This window comes from Engystomops pustulosus, chromosome 7 (genome assembly GCF_040894005.1).
Source record: "Engystomops pustulosus chromosome 7, aEngPut4.maternal, whole genome shotgun sequence".
NCBI lineage: Eukaryota > Metazoa > Chordata > Amphibia > Anura > Leptodactylidae > Engystomops > Engystomops pustulosus.
In genome coordinates, this window is record NC_092417.1 from 76,336,927 (window position 1) to 76,361,304 (window position 24,378).

General features: G+C 43.8%; 1 protein-coding gene across 1 annotated transcript; it reads right to left on the minus strand.

The window, feature by feature from the left end:
• Nucleotides 1–1,303: 1,303 nt before the first annotated feature.
• On the minus strand, nucleotides 1,304–19,747 carry DLST (dihydrolipoamide S-succinyltransferase). The gene is made up of 15 exons (XM_072116843.1): nucleotides 19,588–19,747; nucleotides 14,021–14,048; nucleotides 12,547–12,592; nucleotides 5,259–5,314; nucleotides 5,104–5,178; nucleotides 4,932–4,987; nucleotides 4,745–4,856; nucleotides 4,514–4,663; nucleotides 4,276–4,352; nucleotides 4,109–4,206; nucleotides 3,907–4,037; nucleotides 3,760–3,833; nucleotides 3,604–3,687; nucleotides 2,412–2,579; nucleotides 1,304–2,275 (listed from the first exon to the last, which is right to left on the minus strand). Exons 1-15 carry the CDS (start codon nucleotides 19,642–19,644, stop codon nucleotides 2,141–2,143), a joined length of 1,347 nt encoding a protein of 448 aa, XP_071972944.1. The 5' UTR covers nucleotides 19,645–19,747; the 3' UTR covers nucleotides 1,304–2,140.
• Nucleotides 19,748–24,378: the final 4,631 nt, after the last annotated feature.

Consider the following 24,378-nt stretch of genomic DNA (forward strand, 5'->3'; position numbering starts at 1 on the left):
TTTCTAGTTTGTATAGCAAGTTCTATACGCCTGGCAAAACATAACTAAACTTAACTATATTTCATTAATCAACCATCAAAAGTGGTATGGACTCTCGGGCTAGGGATGTAATATTACCACTGTACAAGGCAGTGGTTAGCGCCTGGAATATGCTTTTCAGTACTGGGCTCCTGTTTAAGACCAGCTACAGGGCATCCTTTTTATAGTTATAAAGAAAGATTAAATTTAATTAGTCTCGAAAAGAGAATGGTCCAAAAATATGGGGCAAAGTTGTTCCAGGTTTAATCAAATCAAAAGAGGAGGGGGCACTGTCTCCGTCTGGAGAACACAAGGTTTAATTACCAGAGACGACAGGGCTTCTTAACTATGAGAACTGTCAATCTGTGGAATAGCCTGCCTCAGGCGCTGGTCACAGCAGGGACTGCAGAGAGCTTCAAGAGGGTCTAGATGCCTTTTTACACCTAAATAACATTGATGGTTATGTTATATAGAATTGTTTCCCCATAATCCCTCCCCCTCATCCAATCCCTTCCTTGGTTGAACTTGATGGATAAGTCATAGTGCAGATGATAATAAAGTGTATTACTAAAGTTTACTAACCCCTTTAAAAGCTTTAATGACTGGAGCTAATTTGTTCTAAGGGCCACTTTGTAGAAGACCTTAAAAAAAAAAGTTTTTGTGACACATATGCATAGTTAAAAATTAAAAAAAGTTAAAGGACCTTTTTCATATTTAGTGGGGTTTTTTTTTTTTTTTTTTGGGGGGGGGGGGGAGGATGTTAAACTTACAAAACTGGAGAATGCTTTTTTAATTATTATTTAATTATTATCTTGTATGTTATTTTTTTACTTTCTATGTCCATTATGATATCATTAAAGACCCCAGGTTTTTTTTAAACCCCCTCCCCTCCATTTATTAGGTTTACACCTGTGACCAAATGCTCTACAGCGCTGGCAGCAGTGGCAGCATCTGTGTTCACTGCATAGAGCTACTTCAGTGATATATAGTGAAGAAAGCAGAAGTGGTTATAAACCTCTTCTGCTTTCTCCCTAGGGTCTCTGACTGTGTCAGATAGCCGGAGACCTGCTCCTGCAATCAGGAGAAACTGCAACAATGTTGAAAGACGTCGGTGCAGACTCGGGACACGCGGCCACTGGCGTCTTTCAACAATCTGTGGGCGGGATCAAGTTAAAGTATGTTATTGCCGTATATGTCTTATATTTGGTTTTCGCAGTGTGGATAAATTCGCTTTCCATCCTGTACTCACACAGACAGCAGATAGATGAGAAAAAAACTGATAAAGTTACTCATTACTAGACTCTTTATAGAAAGTTGGATAGAGCCGAATTATCAATTGAGATATTCTATAGGTGAAGAAAGAGTTAATACTTGTTCATCTGTGGTGTAAGGACTTGAACAAGGATTTTATAAAATTGACCTATGACCTGCACTTTCAGTTGCTAAAATAAAAAAATTTCTTCAAAAAGATTTAGTTAAACTTATGGGAAAAACCACTTTTGCAGGTCAACCCCCTGCTGAAAAGAAGGGAGCGGTCTCTCTAGTCTCAGCTGTTGCAGACAGCCAATCTACAAAGACAAGTACGTAGAGCCCCATTTACACCTGCTGTAGATAGTGATTTATCCCTGAGATAACACTGTAAAATTGATATGGAGCTGGACTGCATCAACAGGATGAGAGTTACCATGGAGAAACCACAACATTACAGCAATAATAATAATCCCCGCCCACATATCAACAGATACTTAATAAAAGTGTCCAAAAAAAACAAGTATGCAATCTTATGCAGATCTTGAAAGACACTCCAATACTACCAAATCCCCCTCTAAGAGGACTTGCTTCAGGCCACAAGGTAACCCAACTTTAGTTTTTTTGTAAGGGCATTTATTTTATATTCCTTTAAAATCCAAGTGGTCTTTAAATATGGGTATTACCTCTGTATGCAGGGTATAGTGCAGTTGCCAGGATTTAGAGCAGCTGCAGAGGGGAGACCCTGGCCCTCCATGTGCAGAAGAAGGGGAGGGGAAAGTCTGTACACAATCTCCCCTCCGCAGAAAGTCCTAATGCTCTGACATGGGGAAGGGGCAACATAAAACCAGGAGACTTGGAGGAAGCAGGATTCTCAAAGGTCCAACAACAGAATACGTGGGTCCTCCACTGCAGATTTGATTTTGCGCAAGAAGAGTACAGCTTCTCTTCCATCAATCAGTCGGTGATCATAGGTCAGGGCCACGTACATCATAGGGCGCACCTCCACCTGCAGAAAGAGTAACGACATGTAGCATAACCGTCACTGCAAACAAGTAAGTTATATGCACACATCTCCTACATTAATGACTGTGTTTGACCATTCTCCCATTCGCATGGCTGCACCCATTTCCAGAAGTACTCACCTTTCCAGCTACTGCCACTGGACGATCAAAGATCCCATGCATTCCTAGAATCGCAGACTGTGGGGGATTGATAATGGGTGTCCCGAACATTGAGCCAAAAACTCCTCCATTACTGATAGTGAACGTCCCGCCATCCATGTCTTCTATGGCCAGTTCATTTTTCCGGGCCTGAAAGAAACAAATACAGGGACTCCTAAGAAACAGCAAAGCTGCCCCAATAGCCTCAACTCCATAATCTGACCTTTTTCATTCTAAACTAAGGCTTGTGAAAGTTTATACAAACAAAGGAAGTTAGTACAGCCAACCATGTCGGTTCCCTTTAGCTGTACTAGATTCAGGCCTGTAAATAAGCTCTACACATGGACTGGTTTTGGAGATAGAAGTAACATGTATTTTCTCATTGCCTGAGTGTGCACGGGTGCTCAAATAGGGTACCAACCAATCTTCAATAATTCTAGAAAATTCGGAGATCAATATAATAAGAGACAAATCCTTAGCAGAATACATAGCAGAAAAAGCTGCTTATAAATAGAAAACCTGAATTATATTTTAGAAAAAAAGTTTTATCCTAGGCACAAAAAGTCTGAGATTTTTACTCGTTGTAAATAAAAGTTAATCGTCGCACACATATGTAAAGTTAAAAGCAAAATTACTTCAATACTTAATGATATCTTAGCAAGGTTTAGATTTAATATGAGATTTTATTAGTACCTGCAGCGCCTTACTAGATTCTGCAGGGAGAACCTTGGCATTCTAGAGTAAGGTTCTGCAGGTACTAATAATGGCCTAAATCTGAAATACAATTAAGCACTGAAGAAGGAGTGAGCAATACTGGTTTTGCTTTTAACTCAACTTCTGTGTGCAACAATTGAGATTTTTACTTAAAAAAAAAAAAAAAAGGATTTTCCTAGGCACATAAAGAATAATTCAGGTGTTCTATTATAAGCACCTTTCTTTCTGCTATATGGTTTTGGAGCTAAAACAGCCGTTTTTCATAAAATACACCGATTCTTAACAGTGGTCTCAGGGGCAAGGAGGTTCATTCATTAGCTTTAGCGCCCCCCCCCCCCCCCCAAAAAAAAAAAAAAAAAACATAAAAAAAAAAAAAATCTATCCATATGAAATCATTGCTCTTTGGTGGGGCTGCAGGGGTATTGTAGGCATCAGTTGACACTTATGAAGGACAGATTACCTTTTCTCCAAGTTCAGCAATTGTCCGTTCAATATCAGCAAAATTCATGGACTCCACGTTTCTCAGCACTGGAACAACAAGGCCCTGGACAGAGAGTTAAAATCAATGAGTAGCCCTGCTGTAACATGCCATCTACACAGTCTTAGTGTTACTTACCCTTGGGGTGGATACAGCCACACTGATATCAATGTAGTCCCTGTACACAATCTCTTTGGCTGAATCATCAATAACTACAGAAGAGACAAGGTCAGTAAGGTTGGAACTGAGGGCAATGACCTGAGCACACAATGAAGCTCTACTCGCCTGCATTGACAGCTGGTTGGTCCTGGAGGGCAAATGCAGCAGCTTTTACAAATGCAGACATGAAGCCAAGTTTTAGGTTGTGTTTCTTCAGGAAAGCATCCTTGTGCAGAGCCCTCATCTGGTGAATATTACTAAAAGAGAAAGTGCAGTCTTAGTAGAAAGTCTGACTGTACCCCCTCAGACTCAATACCAGGATACTAACCTCATGTCTACCTCATTGAAAGTGGTCAGCATTGCACAGGTGTTTTGAGCCTCCTTTAGCCGCTGTGCAATTCTTTGACGCATTCGATTCATCTTTACCTAGGATGAAAGTTTTAGGGTGACAAGAAGATCTCTCTTAGCATTTTACCAGGAGGAGTGGCCACTTACCCTATGCTCAGATCGAGCTCCAGCAGACATGGCACCTGGCGACGAGGCAGGGGGAGAAGATGGCTTTACTGCAGACACTGAAGGAAGAGTAAGGCGACATGGGTACAGGAGTTAAACCCTGCCAACAACCTCCTCCCCCCATATTTCCATGTCACTACCAGACAAATCTAACCATCTCTATACCAACTAGTCAATAAGCCAACATCCACTGATGGAGATACACCATAGAGATACTTGCCAGGTTTGGTCTCCAATGGCTGAGCCGAAACAGGTGGCACTGGAGGGATAACAGTGGGTATAGGTCCTGCAGCGGCAGCTGGGGCAGGGGGAGGTGGTTGAGCAGCTGCTGGAGGTGCTGCAGTCTCAGCAGGTTTAGCTTTGGGTGCAGCTAAGCAAGATAAAGAAAGAGCATAAGATTGTAGGATTTACATTAACTGGGGCCATACAGGGCAAGACTGTTGGCAGGTACCTCCAGTTTTCCTGAGGACAAACAGTGGGGTGCCACCCTCCACTTTGCCTCCATCGGGCACCAGCAGTGTTTCAATCACCCCTGCAGAGGGTGCAGGGACTTGCACTGATGTCTAAGAGTGAAATGAAGCGGTAGATCATCATAACGTGTAAAATGCAGCGTGGTGCTGCAATAAGTGGATATTTACCTTGTCAGTTTCAATCTCACAAACAACTTCATCTTCAGCCACAGTGTCGCCAACAGCTGCAGAGGAAAAGAGAATTTCTGGAAGTCTAAACCTACAGTGATCTCCTAGTTGTCACTTCCACAAGCCTTCTATTCCATATACAAATATGTGTCTGCATTCAGCATTCACTCACCCTTCTCCCACCTCACATCTCCTTCTGTGACAGATTCGGCAAATGCTGGGGTGTTAACAGTCAGCACGTCCTGCCCTGATAGAAAAAGACATACATGAGGCACATAGTGTGAGATTATGGATGGATGCGAGCTGCGGCTGTGGTCAGATACTTACTGCAGACTGCTGACGTTCGGTAAAACCTGGCTGCATGAAGGCTAAAAGCAGGAACTCTGCAAATGGAGAAGATAAGGAAAGTAAGAAGATCAAAAGGACATACTTGTCTATGGAAAAATAAAGAAAAATTTCTATAAAAAATACAGTTATACAAAAAAAAAAAAGGGACATCTACCATCACATTTACTGATGGAGGTCCACACTGACGTTCTTGTTACCTTCTATACTTTTTTTCTATATTTTAGGAACGTCTGTATTCCGGTTAAAATCAGCTCTATAAAAGCACGCAAATAAGGCTGAGGTGCTGTGGTGGACTTCACCCTAGAGCCTCTTGGCTTCTATTCACGCCCCGAGACACTCAATATTCCTTCTCCCTTTCCCTGCGCAGCCGACTGTATACCAGTCATGGTAGATGTCCTTTAAAGGCCTTCTCTACAGGCGTTTGAAGACTTGCAGCAATTAATGTTCCCCAGGAACATTTTGAATTCAGGATTCTGAGAAATGTGCAAATATATTTTCCAGGATGGGATTAGTCAATCAATGACTTTTGACTACCTTGTTAGGAAGCCCCCTTAACATCAAGTGTAACTTGATGAGGGTTAATGGCCGTAGGAGATAATCCGATGCAGGGGAACTTTGAATTATGAGTAACTTGGTATGCTAGCGTTTTGCAATACAAGTTTGCATTTTACAAAAATTGTTACTTGGTTTTTAATATTGTTTCTTCAATACTGAAGTAGAAGAAATAAAGGGGCCCCATCGCTGTGAACAGAAACAAACAATCCCGTGTTCCCTAAAATTTTTCCTAGTTTATCATCCCAACAGCCTCATGGTTCTATTATATAACGCCCCATCATGGTTCTACTAATCATAATTATATTATATACTGAGATTCAGCTGTGAGGGCCCCCACACCTATACCTAGGTGTATATTTTAGTAGAAAAAAATTATAAAGAACCATTTGGAGTTGTTTTTCTATAAGAATCTGGGGACATACAGTGCCTACAAGTAGTATTCAACCCCCTGCAGATTTAGCAGGTTTGATAAGAAGCAAATAAGTTAGAGCCTTCAAACAAGAGCAGGATTTATTAACAGATGCATAAATCTTACAAACCAAAAAGTTATGTTGCTCAGTTATATTTTAATAAATTTTGAACATAAAAGCGTGGGTCAATTATTATTCAACCCCTAGGTTTAATATTTTGTGGAATAACCCTTGTTTGCAATTACAGCTAATAATCGTCTTTTATAAGACCTGATCAGGCCGGCACAGGTCTCTGGAGTTATCTTGGCCCACTCCTCCATGCAGATCTTCTCCAAGTTATCTAGGTTCTTTGGGTGTCTCATGTGGACTTTAATCTTGAGCTCCTTCCACAAGTTTTCAATTGAGTTAAGGTCAGGAGACTGACTAGGCCACTGCAACACCTTGATTTTTTCCCTCTTGAACCAGGCCTTGGTTTTCTTGTCTGTGTGCTTTGGGTCATTGTCTTGTTGGAAAATGAAATGACGACGCATCTTAAGATCCTTGATGGAGGAGCGGAGGTTCTTGGCCAAAATCTCCAAGTAGGCCGTGCTATCCATCTTCCCATGGATGCGGACCAGATGACCAGGCCCCTTGGCTGAGAAGCAGCCCCACAGCATGATGCTGCCACCACCATGCTTGACTGTAGGGATGGTATTCTTGGGGTCGTATGCAGTGCCATCCAGTCTCCAAACGTCACGTTTGTGGTTGGCACCAAAGATCTCCATCTTGGTCTCATCAGACTAGAGAACCTTGAACCAGTCTGTCTCAGAGTCCTCCAAGTGATCATGAGCAAACTGTAAACGCGCCTTGACATGACGCTTTGAAAGTAAAGGTACCTTACGTGCTCGTCTGGAACGGAGACCATAGCGGTGGAGTACGTTACTTATGGTATTGACTGAAACCAATGTCCCCACTGCCCTGAAATCTTCCCGGAGCTCCTTCCTTGTTGTCCTTGGGTTAGCCTTGACTCTTCGGACAAGCCTGGCCTCGGCACGGGAGGAAACTTTCAAAGGCTGTCCAGGCCGTGGAAGGCTAACAGTAGTTCCATAAGCCTTCCACTTCCGGATGTTGCTCCCAACAGTCGAGACAGGTAGGCCCAACTCCTTGGAAAGGGTTGTGTACCCCTTGCCAGCCTTGTGACCCTCCACGATCTTGTCTCTAATGGCCTTGGAATGCTCCTTTGTCTTTCCCATGTTGAACATGTATGAGTGCTGTTCACAAGTTTGGGGAGGGTCTTAAATAGTCAGAAAAGGCTGGAAAAACAGAAGTTAATCCAAACATGTGAAGCTCATGGTTCTTTGTGCCTGAACTACTTCTTAATATTTTAGGGGAACCAAACAGAATTCTGGTGGGTTGAGGGGTTGAATAATAATTGACCCATACTTTTGTGTTTAACCCTTTCACGACCCGTGACGTAATAGCACGTCACGGGTCGGCCGCGGGTCCATGGAGAGGGCTCACGGGCTGAGCACTCTCCATAGCCGGTAAGTCTTTGCTGCATATTGCAGCAAAGGCTTACCGGTAACACCCGCGATCGGTGCTAGCACCGATCGCGGGTGTTTTCACCTCGATCGCCGCCGGCAATGCTGCCGGCGGCTTCAAAAGGTTGGCGGCGCGTGGGCGCCGCCATCTTTTCGAGGATCGCCGCTCCCCGTGACGTCATCGGGGAGCGGCGATCCGTCGCCATGGTAACCTCGGGTCTCGCGAAGACCCGAGGCTACTTCGGGTTAACCCATGCATTACAATGTGCTATCAGCACATTGTAATGTATGAGTAGTAAAATCCCCATATACTGCCATACTGTAGTATGGCAGTATATGATAGGATCGTGCAGACCCCCTAGGGTTAAAGTACCCTGGGGAGTCTGAAAAGTACTAAAAATAAAAATAAAAAAAAGTTAAAAAAAAAAAAATTATAATTAAAAACCCTAAAAACTCAAATCACCCCCCTTTCCCTAGAACTGATATAAATATAAATAAACAGTAAAAATCATAAACACATTAGGTATCGCCGCGTCCGAAAATGCCCGATCTATCAAAATATGATAACGGTTTTTCACTGCGTTTAATCCCGTAACGGAAAATCGCGCCCAAAGTCGAAAATGGCACTTTTTTTGTCATTTAAAAAAATTAAAAAATTCTATAAAAAGTGATCACAAGGTCGAACAGTCCTAAAATTGATAACATTGTAAACGTCATCAAAATCCGCAAAAAACGACACCACCCACAGCTCAGTACACCAAAGTATAAAAAAGTTATTAGCGCCAGAAGATGGCAAAATCCCCCAAAAAAATTTTGTACAGGAGGTTTTAATTTTTTTAAATGTATGAAAACATTATAAAACCTATACAAATTTGGTATCCCCGTAATCGTACCGACCCAAAGAATAAAGTAGACATGTCATTTGGGGCGCACAGTGAAATCCGTAAGATCCAAGCCCACAAGAAGGCGGCACAAATGCGTTTTTTTACCAATTTCACTGCATTTGGAATTTTTTTCCTGCTTCCTAGTACACGGCATGGAATATTCAATACCATCTCTATGAAGTGCAATTTGTTACGCAGAAAATAAGCCATCACACAGCTCTGTACACGGAAAAATAAAAAAGTTATGGATTTTTGATCATGGGGAGCAAAAAATGAAAATGAAAAAACAAAAAAGGGCCAGGTCCTGAAAGGGTTAAAATTTATTAAAATTTAACTGAGCAACATAACTTTTTGGTTTGTAAGATTTATGCATCTGTTAATAAATCCTGCTCTTGTTTGAAGTTTGAAGGCTCTAACTTATTTGCTTCTTATCAAACCTGCTAAATCTGCAGGGGGTTGAATACTACTTGTACACTGTACATCTAGGGCTCCTCGTTCTGCACTTTAATAGACTTGCGTGCATTACCCTTTATGTACAAACTATGTGCAACAGGTCCTAGAGCACATACTGTAAATGTCTTTAGTGGCTGTATTCTTAGTTATGCCATACTTGCTGATACAGGTTTCAGCCTTGGTAGTTGTGACTTTGGCCGGTTGCGCACATTTGGGGTTCACCTTTAGTCTAAGCCTGTATTAGGGAAAAACTATTTAAAGGGCTCTGAGCTATATTTAAGCCTAATAATTTTAATAGTACCTAAATAAAATTTGTATGTTTAGAGTATCTCTAAGCTGCAAGAAAATGTCACCCCCTTAAAAAAACAAGACAGGCGATATGGAAAATAGGCTACGCAGAAAGAGCTGCGGGCAAGTACCTGGGGGAATTCTTTTAAAAGTGGCTCCTGACTTTGTTCGAAAAAGAGACACTCACCCCTCTAATTGCCATTGAAAGGGCACATCATGTTCCTACCTGGCCTCTCCCCCCTGGATATGTGCCGAATTTCACATTACAAAGACTGAGATATAATACTGCACAAAACAAGCGATAGAGATTACCTCATTATCGGGAATAGTAAAATCCCCATATTTCCGGACTTCTTAGCTGAAGTGCAGCAGAAAAGTGCACAGTTTATGAGTGTCAAAGCTATGGATCTACCATACTCCATGTTCTATCCAGCAAGGCTGAGTGGTGGCCATGAACACTAAGCATTTCTTCGAGTCATCTGAATCTGCAGTGCACTGGCTGGATGCCAACAAAGATCATCTTTGCCGTGGAGATGGCTAATTCAGGAGCCATCATACTCGTTGAATGGCGTAGCTGCCTGAGGGGCAGTTCAGCAACTCCCACCGCCTTGAAGCGTTAAGGAATGCTAGCGAAAGTGTATACATCTGTATAATTTTCCTTGTTTTCCTTACAGATTACTAAGGTTAAGTAAACTGTACTGTATGTGGTCAAATGTCTACTAGTTTTCAGCGCAGTTTATGTTTGTCATAGGTTATATATTTTATAATACCCAGATGTAAGTGGGTAAGGGTGGTTAACCTCCTGGTGCTAAGCTGGCATGTCAGTTCTGCACAGGACGCAACTCGGTGCCAAAGCACAATTACATAGATAGTACTTTCTCTGTTACCGTTTCACAATCTTAGTACCAGACATTAGTGTGACCTCAAGCACCGGGTTTGATAGGTACAATGTATGTTTCAACTGTTGTGGGAGGGATCGTACAGCAGAATGGCAGAGAGAGGGACAAAAAAGGGAAGATCATGGAGAGAAGTAAGCAGTTGTATGCTTGGTGGAGACACATCTGGTCGCCGATTCCCTGCAGGGGCTTAAGAGGGGGCTGATTGGTGCAGCATACCATTCCATGTACTCAACACACTCAGGTGTTAGTGTACTTATTAACAGGCAGATTCTGTTTGATTGTCTTGACAACCACATAGACTCAGAGGGGTGCTACATGTGCCTACACTATCGGCTCTATGGGCTAGAACTTATGTTGGTAGCAATATATATATACCCCCACCGCACTTGGGAGATTCTAAGTATTATGGCGGCTTTTCCTGGGATGCTAATGCTTATGGTTGGAGAAATGCCTTGACCGGTTCTGACCGGCGGGCGGGACGGGCGGAGGGGGTTGTTTACTGTGCAAGCACAACTTCTACAATAGGTGGGTCTATCTGATATATGGAGGCTTCAGTATTCGGATATCCGGCAACATTCCCGCATGTCCACCTCCCATAATTCCTTATTTAGGATAGACATGGTCATAGGTAATATCCTGGCAATACAGCAAGTAGTGGATGTTACATACCCTCCCAGAGGTGTCCCAGATCGCTCCCCCGTGTTGGTTATGCTAGTCAAGACTGCGTCTGCGGCGCCTCAACCCCGTTTTGATTACAAACACTCAATCTGACAGGAACATTTGAAGATGCTGTTAAAGACTTTATAAAGGGACAATGAGAAAGTTGTATCTGCCCATTGCTTGTGGGACGCCCTAAATCCTCCTTCAGAGGATTATTTCACTGCAAAATCTGTGGAAACAAGGCTAGAAAACAAGACTACCTTGCAGCTCTGCAGCAGTAATAGATAAGGAAAAGGGTATGTGTTAGGCCAATCGAAACTTTACCCAACAGAAATACTTTATTGAGGGGGAAGGTACGGGGCAATGGTTATTGGCAATGACTATAAGAGCGCAAGGAGAATCCACACTTAATGCCTCACTCCAAGATCGAGATGGTACAATAGTCAATGCAGATGTAGTGGGGGTGAGTGTTATGCAGCAATTTTACACCAATATTTAAGAGTTTAGGGTTAACAACCTGGAGGTATTGTAGCATCTGTCCCCCTACCAACCTTGTCGGAAGAACAGAGAGCAGTTTTAGATGGGCCCATAACTTTAGAAGAAATAGAGCAGGCACTGACATGACAAACTTTCAAAACGAAAAATCCACAGGGGTAGATGGCCTTCCTGCCGAACTGTTTAAAAGGTATCAGGGGAGCTGCTGGGAGAATATCACAAAGAGTTCCCACTAACAGTTCCCTCTAAATGGGCCCTTGACAGATGAACAATGGAAATCTGTACTGGCCTGGACACCTGAACTGTCTCCTAGTGAGAAGCAGAGGCTTTCCCAATTATTTTTATGCCATAGAACTTATAGGACCCCGGCGTGGTTGCATAGGGTTGGAATAAGGAGTGATGATTGCTGACCTTGATGTGATTGTGAGGGTGGACATCTGCTATACATGCTGTGGGAGTGTACTCGGCTGGGAACCTTTTGGAGGGAGGTGTTGGAACTTGTAAGCACAGTGTATGATGTGCAGATCCCTGCTACTCCAATTGTGTTTTAGGACTGGTGGAGGAGGTGGCTGATGAGAGGTTATACTGGGAATAACCTAGATGCTGTATCAGGCAAGAAAGAGGGCTCCTCCTACTAGGCAGGAGTATATCAATAAAATGAACAAGATATTAAGGTTAGAGAAGGGTGTGTATCTAAAAAGGAAGGCGGAGAGGCGGTTTGACCCTCAGGCCTACTGTCTGCATGTCTATGAAAAAAATCTGTTTCCTACACTGTGAGGGTACTAGGTGTTCTTATATCATAGTTACTGTAAATACCTAGTGATATGCATCATAAATGTAATGGCACATGTACTCCTCTGTATATCCTTGCATAAAAATGCTGTCTCTCTCGATTGATGTATATTATCCGCTATATAATTCACAATCTAAATGTCCATTTAAGATGCATGACTCTCAGAGGGAGGGGGGAGTGTCTCTCTTTTGTTTTTGGTGTGTGTTGTAAAAATGTTCAATAAAAAAAGATTGGATTTAAAAAAAAAACAAATGTCAATCTCCCCAAGCCCCGCCAAGTCACATGACCTATACTAGTCCTCCCGACTTACAGGTTCTTGCGTTCACCACTTGATGTGACGTGGCATGCTGCTACTTCTAAAAGAGACAAAAGTGAGATGCCAAGTGTAAAATAAGGTTAAGTACTAGTTAACTACCTTCTCATGCACAAGGAATTACTAAGGAGGTACCCATGGCATGCACTCTTAATCCCTATGTATTTGGGTACTGATGCTATTATATAATTTAAAACAGAGGTGTCAGAAATAACATTACCCCTGCAGCGTCTAAACTTGACTCATCTCAGGCAAATATGACTAATCTCTGCTCATTTTCACATCACTTTGGAAGATATTTTGTAGGTAAACAGGTGAGATCTCATATAAAAGAGGGAATTCTACACAGGATATTTCATACCCAACCTGAAGAGGCTAGTAGTCTAATGTGGTAAAATCTGGTAACAGATCAAAATAATCTTTACAATACCAGTAATTTTGTAATTTATGTTCAGTTACCCTGCATGCAATTCTCTTCAATTATGACTATAATAACATAAAATCTTTTTATAACATTTTTATTTTAACAAGGAAAAAAAATCCTTTCATTCAACTTTCTTCCTGACATCTATGCTGGAATAAATTGGAACAGGTACTTTACAAAATATCTCATATATGAACACCATATATGGTGTGAGCATGTGCGGGACACTACAAGGAACTTTAGTCCCCTGTTCATGTTATAGCTTGAAATACCAGCAGTCGGACATCCTACTGATCAGACAGAAAATAGAGAAACAAGAGGGTGTCACAGCAGTCAAGTGACCACCAGAAATAGTATGACATCCATTACTATGGCTCTGCCTCATGAGGAGCTTCTTTTGTACTACAGGGGAAGGAGGCAGAGGCACCTCCTGTCCATCAGCGTGCAGAAGGGGAGGCCGCATAACAATGCTTACTGTGAGGTAGCAAAGCTGAGCATGTCATTGTGTTTTACATCCATCTCACGACTCTGATTTGTCCCATCTCTCTTTTTCTAGATGGCAGATATAAGTGGAATCTTCCGAAGCCAAGTGAAAGTGTAGCTAAACCCTGTAACCTGATAATCTAAGCACATTGTCAGCACACAGCATATCACGGCACATAGTGCCTGCCCACTCTGCTGAATCTTACACTGACCATCAATGAGTGATAGGAACAAAAATTGCAATACAACTGACTAAAACTGCAAAGTCAGGGGTTAAAATTGATCTTTATTGTGTAACCATCTCTATGGGATTAACATTCAAGAACTTTCTTTCATTGGCAAACCTCTTTAATATAGTGTCTTGTCATTGCCCCTGTTCAGCTCGAGCAGAGCTCCCACTATTATTCAGACAGGGATAGTAGTCATTTGTGTTGCGAGGGACAATATTAGGTACACCACATAATTTATTAGTGCAAAAAAAAAAATAAATCCATAAATAAGGAGCAACAAAAAGTAACCCTTTCTGCCAAACAAAAGTAAAAGAACTATACAAGATTTACTCACGTATAACAGGACGAGCAGCTCCGGGGCCCTGCAAGAGAGGAGATCATGTCAGGAGAAACATTCTTACTAGACTATCAAAGCAGGATTTTAGGTATTTTTTTACTATGACAGGGGAGGTGCATGTCATATGTCTTTTTTATTAGCATATTTTTATTGATATTTTTTTCAGTTTTTAGAGACTAAACAAACATTCATAAACACAAGAACCCTGAACCCAACAGAGATCAAATCCAAAAATGATCAATTCATGTCATATCTCTACACTCCATATCTAGGGTACAGAGGGTGTGTTAGGGGAAGGTGGATTTGGTGTACAAGGCACTGTATACCTAGGCTATAGTGGGGAGGAGTAGCTCACAGCACAATGTAGTCCTGTAGTAAGTCAGAGAGGTGTGGTGTACAGGGTGGTGTATATCTGGCACACAGTAGGGATGTGCATAATCAAGCTATAATAAGTGTAGTGTATAGGGTGTAGTGGAGGAAGGTGAGATGTGCAATACTAAATGGGGGGTTTGCAGAAGGCAGTGTATCTGGGGGGAGTATATCTGAGCTACAGGTGATATAAAATACAGGTCAGTGTACACCATCAAGCACACAGCAATCAACATGGATTGTACAGGGCAGTGTATATATGGATTATATGGAGTAGACATATATTCTATTATAGAAGACTATAAATCGGGGGTAGAGTAACATCGGTATAAAGTACAGGGCAGTGTATATCTGAGGTACAGCACTGGAGGCCAAATCTACAGGGCAGTGTATACCTGGGATACAGTAACGGGGTGTAACGTACAGGCCAGTGTATATCTGGGGTACAGTATTGGGGTGTAACGTACAGGCCAGTGTATATCTGGGGTACAGTATTGGGGTGTAACGTACAGGCCAGTGTATATCTGGGATACAGTATTGGGTGTAATGTACAGGCCAGTGTATATCTGGGATACAGTATTGGGTGTAATGTACAGGCCAGTGTATATCTGGGATACAGTATTGGGTGTAATGTACAGGCCAGTGTATATCTGGGGTACAGTATTGGGTGTAATGTACAGGGCTGTGTATATCTGGGGTACAGTATTGAGGTGTAATGTACAGGGCAGTGTATATCTGGGGTACAGTAATGGAGATGTAATGTACAGGGCAGTGTATATCTGGGGTACAGTATTGGTGTGTGATGTACAGGGCAGTGTATATCTGGGGTACAGTATTGGGGTGTGATGTACAGGGCAGTGTATATCTGGGGTACAGTATTGGGGTGTAATGTACAGGGCAGTGTATATCTGGGGTACAGTATTGGGGTGTAATGTACAGGGCAGTATATATCTGGGATACAGTATTGGGGTGTAATGTACAGGCCAGTGTATATCTGGGGTACAGTATTGGGGTGTAATGTACAGGGCGGTGTATATCTGGGGTACAGTATTGGGGTGTAATGTACAGGGCGGTGTATATCTGGGGGACAGTATTGGGGTGTAGTGTACAGGGCGGTGTATATCTAGGGTGCAATATTGGTGTGTAGTGTACAGGGCAGTGTATATCTGGGGTACAGTATTGGGGTGTAATGTACAAGGCAGTGTATATCTGGGGTACAGTATTGTGGTGTAATGTACAGGGCAGTGTATATCTGGGGTACAGTATTGGGGTGTAATGTACAGGGCAGTGTATATCTGGGGTACAGTAATGGAGGTGTAATGTACAGGGCAGTGTATATCTAGGCTACAGTATTGGGGTGTAATGTACAGGGCAGTATATATCTGGGGTACAGTATTGGGGTGTAATGTACAGGCCAGTGTATATCTGGGGTACAGTATTTGGGTGTGATGTACAGGCCAGTGTATATCTGGGGTACAGTATTGGGGTGTAATGTACAGGCCAGTGTATATCTGGGGTACAGTATTGGGGTGTAATGTACAGGCCAGTGTATATCTGGGGTACAATATTGGGGTGTGATGTACAGGCCAGTGTATATCTGGGGTACAATATTGGGGTGTGATGTACAGGCCAGTGTATATCTGGGGTACAATATTGGGGTGTGATGTACAGGCCAGTGTATATCTGGGGTACAATATTGGGGTGTGATGTACAGGCCAGTGTATATCTGGGGTACAATATTGGGGTGTGATGTACAGGCCAGTGTATATCTGGGGTACAATATTGGGGTGTGATGTACAGGGCAGTGTATATCTGGGTTACAGTATTGGGGTGTAATGTACAGGGCAGTGTATATCTGGGTTACAGTATTGGGGTGTAATGTACAGGGCAGTGTATATCTGGGGTACAGTATTGGGGTGTAATGTACAGGCCAGTGTATATCTGGGTTACAGTATTGGGGTGTATTGTACAGGGCAGTGTATATCTGGGTTACAGTATTGAGGTGTAATGTACAGGGCAGTGTATATCTGGGGTACAGTATTGAGGTGTAATGTACAGGGCAGTGTATATCTGGGGTACAGTATTGGGGTGTAATGTACAGGGCGGTGTATATCTGGGGTACAGTATTGAGGTGTAATGTACAGGGCAGTGTATATCTGGGGTACAGTAATGGAGATGTAATGTACAGGGCAGTGTATATCTGGGGTACAGTATTGGTGTGTGATGTACAGGGCAGTGTATATCTGGGGTACAGTATTGGGGTGTGATGTACAGGGCAGTGTATATCTGGGGTACAGTATTGGGGTGTGATGTACAGGGCAGTGTATATCTGGGGTACAGTATTGGGGTGTAATGTACAGGGCAGTGTATATCTGGGGTACAGTATTGTGGTGTAATGTACAGGGCAGTGTATATCTGGGGTACAGTATTGTGGTGTAATGTACAGGGCAGTGTATATCTGGGTTACAGTATTGAGGTGTAATGTACAGGGCAGTGTATATCTGGGGTCCAGTATTGAGGTGTAATGTACAGGGCAGTGTATATCTGGGGTACAGTATTGGGGTGTAATGTACAGGGCTGTGTATATCTGGGGTACAGTATTGAGGTGTAATGTACAGGGCAGTGTATATCTGGGGTACAGTATTGGGGTGTGATGTACAGGGCAGTGTATATCTGGGGTACAGTATTGGGGTGTGATGTACAGGGCAGTGTATATCTGGGGTACAGTATTGGGGTGTGATGTACAGGGCAGTGTATATCTGGGGTACAGTATTGGGGTGTGATGTACAGGGCAGTGTATATCTGGGGTACAGTATTGTGGTGTAATGTACAGGGCAGTGTATATCTGGGGTACAGTATTGTGGTGTAATGTACAGGGCAGTGTATATCTGGGGTACAGTATTGTGGTGTAATGTACAGGGCAGTGTATATCTGGGTTACAGTATTGGGGTGTATTGTACAGGGCAGTATATATCTGGGTTACAGTATTGAGGTGTATTGTACAGGGCAGTGTATATCTGGGTTACAGTATTGAGGTGTAATGTACAGGGCAGTGTATATCTGGGGTCCAGTATTGAGGTGTAATGTACAGGGCAGTGTATATCTGGGGTACAGTATTGGGGTGTAATGTACAGGGCTGTGTATATCTGGGGTACAGTATTGAGGTGTAATGTACAGGGCAGTGTATATCTGGGGTACAGTATTGGGGTGTGATGTACAGGGCAGTGTATATCTGGGGTACAGTATTGGGGTGTGATGTACAGGGCAGTGTATATCTGGGGTACAGTATTGGGGTGTGATGTACAGGGCAGTGTATATCTGGGGTACAGTATTGGGGTGTGATGTACAGGGCAGTGTTTATCTGGGGTACAGTATTGGGGTGTAATGTACAGGGCAGTATATATCTGGGATACAGTATTGGGGTGTAATGTACAGGGCAGTGTATATCTGGGATACAGTATTGTGGTGCAATGTACAGGGCAGTGTATATCTGGGTTACAGTATTGGGGTGTATTGTACAGGGCAGTATATATCTGGGTTACAGTATTGAGGTGTATTGTACAGGGCAGTGTATATCTGGGGTACAGTATTGGGGTGTAATGTACAGGGCAGTGTATATCTGGGTTACAGTATTGAGGTGTAATGTACAGGGCAGTGTATATCTGGGGTACAGTATTGCGGTGTAATGTACAGGGCAGTGTATATCTGGGGTACAGTATTGGGGTGTAATGTACAGGGCAGTGTATATCTGGGGTACAGTATTGGGGTGTAATGTACAGGGCAGTGTATATCTGGGGTACAGTAATGGAGGTGTAATGTACAGGGCAGTGTATATCTGGGGTACAGTATTGGGGTGTGATATACAGGGCAGTGTATATCTGGGGTACAGTATTGGGGTGTGATGTACAGGGCAGTGTATATCTGGGGTACAGTATTGGGGTGTGATGTACAGGGCAGTGTATATCTGGGGTACAGTATTGGGGTGTAATGTACAGGGCAGTGTATATCTGGGGTACAGTATTGTGGTGTAATGTACAGGGCAGTGTATATCTGGGGTACAGTATTGTGGTGTAATGTACAGGGCAGTGTATATCTGGGTTACAGTATTGGGGTGTATTGTACAGGGCAGTATATATCTGGGTTACAGTATTGAGGTGTATTGTACAGGGCAGTGTATATCTGGGTTACAGTATTGAGGTGTAATGTACAGGGCAGTGTATATCTGGGGTACAGTATTGAGGTGTAATGTACAGGGCAGTGTATATCTGGGGTACAGTATTGGGGTGTAATGTACAGGGCTGTGTATATCTGGGGTACAGTATTGAGGTGTAATGTACAGGGCAGTGTATATCTGGGGTACAGTATTGGGGTGTGATGTACAGGGCAGTGTATATCTGGGGTACAGTATTGGGGTGTGATGTACAGGGCAGTGTATATCTGGGGTACAGTATTGGGGTGTGATGTACAGGGCAGTGTATATCTGGGGTACAGTATTGGGGTGTGATGTACAGGGCAGTGTTTATCTGGGGTACAGTATTGGGGTGTAATGTACAGGGCAGTGTATATCTGGGGTACAGTATTGGGGTGTAATGTACAGGGCAGTGTATATCTGGGATACAGTATTGTGGTGCAATGTACAGGGCAGTGTATATCTGGGTTACAGTATTGGGGTGTATTGTACAGGGCAGTATATATCTGGGTTACAGTATTGAGGTGTATTGTACAGGGCAGTGTATATCTGGGGTACAGTATTGCGGTGTAATGTACAGGGCAGTGTATATCTGGGGTACAGTATTGGGGTGTAATGTACAGGGCAGTGTATATCTGGGGTACAGTAATGGAGGTGTAATGTACAGGGCAGTGTATATCTGGGGTACAGTATTGGGGTGTGATATACAGGGCGGTGTATATATGGGGTACAGTAATGAGGTGTAATGTACAGGCCAGTGTATATATAGGGTAATAAACAGAGCTAAAGCTCTCAGATACAGTAGCGGCGGGAGGTGTGTATATCCTCGGTATGGGGCGGGGTAGTATCTTGGAGTAGGTGTTTTGTACAAGGCAGTATACATGGGACGTGTGAACGCGGAGCACATACAGCAGTTACGGGACTGTATACCGGGTGCAGGAAGAGCCACAGATCACAGCTACTAGAAAGTATAGAACAAGCAGATACTCCTCAGCCCAAGACTCACCAGCCGGAGAGTGGTAACAGGGCAGCGCAGTGCCCGAGCCAAGCAGCGGGACAACATGGTCGGGACACAGCTCAAGGACACGCCGGAAACAGGACCGGACCAATGACCCCGACAGGGGGAGAGGCGTGTGTTACTTCCGGTTAGAATCTGACACTTTCCTAGGAACTAACTGGAGAAGCGCAAGTGAATTCCGGAGTCTGGAGCTCACAGCACTCTATGGAGGTCTCCTCGGTGATGGAGACAGGAAGTGACGACGGATTTTGGCCTCTTGCGAGCGCTATTTGCTACCTATACCATTACTTGAACGGGTTAAACATGGTAAATACTAATCCTAAATTACAGGGGAGGCAGGAAGGAGAGATGATGTGAACTATTTGGAAAGTGATACATAAATTATGCAATACACGAAGCTGATTGTGCTAGATACATTCTTACAAATAAATCCTTACATAAAGGTACAATAAATTGGGTCTCAGCATAATTTACAAAAGTATTATCAATGGGTAAATATGGCCATTTTGTTTCACAAATAGCTCCACTCGTGTACACAGGATGTGTTTGGTACTTCAGCACACCTCCAATGAAGTAAATGAGACAGAGATGCAATACCATACACACCATACCATGGACAAAGGTGGCAGTGTTTATGGAGGAAAGCAGAAATGTTTTTCTTATCCAACACAACCCCTTTAACAAGAATATACAGTTTCCTGTTAAACATCAGATAGGTGAACAGAAAAATTATCTGCCCCTTAGGGATACCTCTCAACTTGTGTGATGAAGAAAGAGGAACAAAGATCAAAAGTTTCATGCCCTAAGCCACCTTTTGTATGCACTCAATAGCCCTGACACTGTATACTGTCCCAATATAATGTAGTACCCCTTCTTGTGACACTGCACAATGTATAATTATCCTTTCCTGTGGTTCATCCATATTATACTGTATAATGTCCCTCCCCTCCAGTATCACCCTCATAAATTAGGACCCCCTTCTTTTAAACCCACACTTAAAATAAGCCCCCTTTTTGTAGCTCCCTTCTGATCCCCCTAATCATGATTGCCCCATTTTTGTCATCTTCTTACATATAATGTCCCCTCTAATTTTGGTCCCTCACACATAGTGAGCCCTTTAATTTATCCCTCCCTGCTTATAATCCCCTCACTTTCTCAGTCTTCTTTACATTGCCCCCCGCGCTCACCCTTTTCCTGGTTGATATATAATAATAATAATAATAAAAAATACTTACCTTTCATCATTCCCCCACAACAGCCCTGCTTCTTTCTCAGCTGTGTGAAAGGTTGAATGGTGTAGCGGGGGAGTGTGAGGTACTTTTCATATTGTTTTTATTAGTTGTCTGCTAACAATCAAATAAATAAAGGTATCGCCTGATTTCTTCACTCTCCTTCAACAATAAAATAAATAATAATCAAACTAAACTTAATTGAAAATCCTTCTGCCATTAAAAAAACAGCAACATTATTATAATATGCAAAGTTGCTGAAAATATTTTGTAATTTACATATGAATAAACATGACCTGTGCCCAATCTGTCCCTGTGTCTCTTCATTCCATGACTAGACCCTCGGCTACAGGACTGTTCTTAAAGGTAGAACATCCTTCACCTCATACCTAACCTATTCGCCTGACACTGTCCCCAACTCAATACCCATCAGTGATTGATATGACTGGTTGTCAGACATTAATAAATGTAGCATTCACACTATGTCACTAGCCTCCCTACACCTCCCTACCCATGCTTTTTTATACTCCAAATACTTATAAGTACTCCAAAATGTGTAAGTTAATGAATATTCTATCAAATCCTCTCTATGTTTTTTTTTTTTTAAAGGAGTCAGTTCTGTCTTTATTCTGTTGAGTTCCTGTATCTCTTCAGATTCCTTATTGGAACTGCAGCTACAGGACTGGGATTATTCAGTTTAGAAAAAAGACTACAGAGGGGAGACCTCATTACAATGTACAAAATACCTGAATGGGAAGTGTAAGGATCTCACCAAAGAGGAGTGAGAATATGGAACTCTCTGCCGCAGGAGGTCGTTATGGCGGACTCTATGTACATGTTCAAGAGAGGCCTGGATGACTTTCTTGGGAGAAAAAATATCACGGGTTATGGGGAAAAAACATCTATTTAATTTTTAAAGGTTGGACTTGATGGACTTGCGTCTTTTTCCGGCCTTATATACTATGATAAAGGTGGAACATCCCGCCACTCGCACCTAGCCTTCAATGAAACTTTACCTATCAGTATCCCAATCTATGATTGCATATATTAGATTACACTTTACTCCTGTGCTGAAGTCTTGTTTTTTTTTTTTTGGAAATATAACTTCAACCCCTTAGCGCTCTGCGACGTATTTGTACTCTACGGGCCCCTGCGATTAGTGCTCAGCGCAGTACCAGTACTGCACCGGAGACGAGCCGGCATCGGGGGTCGCGGGGTGTCAGCGGTAATCTACCGCTGACATCCCCGGGTAATATCCACGGTCTGAGTGGGCTCTGATCACGGGTTTTTAACCCGCTAAATGCTGTTGCGCTGACCGCGGCATTTAACTTGGTTTTATTTATATAGCGCACACAGATTACGCAGCGCTACACAGTGCTTGCCAAATCGGTCCATACATAAATATGCAGCAAACACCCACCTTGTATGGATGCTAAGGGGGGAGAGGGGCCCTGTAATAGAAGCTGTGTGGGAGAGGGCCCTAGAATGGATGCTGTGGGGGGAAGGGGAGGGGGCGCTTTAATGGATGCTGTGGGGGAGGGGGCCCTTTAATGGATGTTGTGGAGGAGGGAGCCCTGTAATGGATGCTGTGGGGGAGGGGGACCTATAATGGATGCTGTGGGGGAGAGGGGCCCTGTAATGGATGCTAAGGGGGGAGAGGGGCCCTGTAATGGATGCTAAGGGGGGAGAGGGGCCCTGTAATGGATGCTAAGGGGGGAGAGGGGCCCTGTAATAGATGCTAAGGGGGGAGAGAGGCCCTGTAATAGATGCTATGGGGGAGAGGGCCCAAGAATAGATGCTGTAGGGGGGAGGAGGGAAGGGGAGGGGGCCCTTTAATGGATGCTGTAGGGAAAGGGGGCCCTGTAATGGATGCTGTGGGGAAAGGGGCCCTAAAATGCATGCTGTGGGGGGGGGGGGTGATGGGGGGCCATGTAATGGATGCTGTGGGGCCCTGTAATGGATCCTGTGGGGGGGGGATAGGGGGCCCTGTAATGGATGCTGTTGGGTAGGGGGCTGTAATGGATGTTGTGGGGGGAGGGGGAATAGGGGCCCTAGAATGGATGCTGTGGGGGGAGAGGGGAAGGGGAGGGGGCCCTGTATTGGATGCTGTGGGGGGTGGGGGCCTTTTAATGGATGCAGTACACAGCCATACATGGAGCTACAGCCGCAGTACACAGCCATACATGGAGCTACAGCCGCAGTACACAGCCATACATGGAGCTACAGCCTCAGTACACAGCCATACATGGAGCTACAGCCGCAGTACACAGCCATAGTACACAGCTATACATGGATCTACAGCCACAGTACAGAGCCATACATGGAGCTACAGCCACAGTACACAGCCATACATGGAGCTACAGTAGCAGTACACAGCTATACGTGAAGCTACAGCCATAGTACACAGCTATACATGGAGCTACAGCCACAGCACAGCCATAGTACACAGCTATACATGGATCTACAGCAACAGTACAGAGCCATACATGGAGCTACAGCCACAGTACACAGCCATACATGGAGCTACAGCCACAGTACACAGCCATACATGGAGCTACAGTAGCAGTACACAACTATACATGGATCTACAGCCACAGTACACAGCCATACATGGAGCTACAGCCACAGTACACAGCCATACATGGACCTACAGCCACAGTACACAGCCATACATGGAGCTACAGTAGCAATACACAGTTATACATGGATCTACAGCCACAGTACAGAGCCATACATGGAGCTACAGCCACAGTACACAGCCATACATGGAGCTACAGCCACAGTACACAGCCATACGTGGAGCTACAGCCATAGTACACAGCCATAGTACACAGCTATACATGGAGCTACAGCCACAGTACACAGCCATACATGGAGCTACAGCCGCAGTACACAGCCATACATGGAGCTACAGCCACAGTACACAGCCATACATGGAGCTACAGCAGCAGTACATTGCCATACATGGAGCTACAGCAGCAGTACACAGCCATACATGGAGCTACAGCCGCAGTACACAGCCATACATGGAGCTACAGCCGTAGTGCACAGCCATACATGGAGATACAGCCGCAGTACACAGCCATACATGGAGCTACAGCCACAGTACACAGCCATACATGGAGGTACAGGCACAGTACACAGCCATACATGGAGCTACAGCCGCAGTAAACAGCCATACATGGAGCTACAGCCGCAGTACACAGCCATACATGGAGCTACAGCCGCAGTACACAGCCATACATGGAGCTACAGCCGCAGTACACAGCCATACATGGAGCTACAGCCGCAGTACACAGCCATACATGGAGCTACAGCCGCAGTACACAGCCATACATGAAGCTACAGCCGCAGTACACAGTCATACATGGAGATACAGCCGCAGTACACAGCCATACATGGAGGTACAGGCACAGTACACAGCCATACATGGAGCTACAGCCGCAGTAAACAGCCATACATGGAGCTACAGCCATAGTACACAGCCATACATGGAGGTACAGGCACAGTACACAGCCATACATGGAGCTACAGCCGCAGTACACAGCCA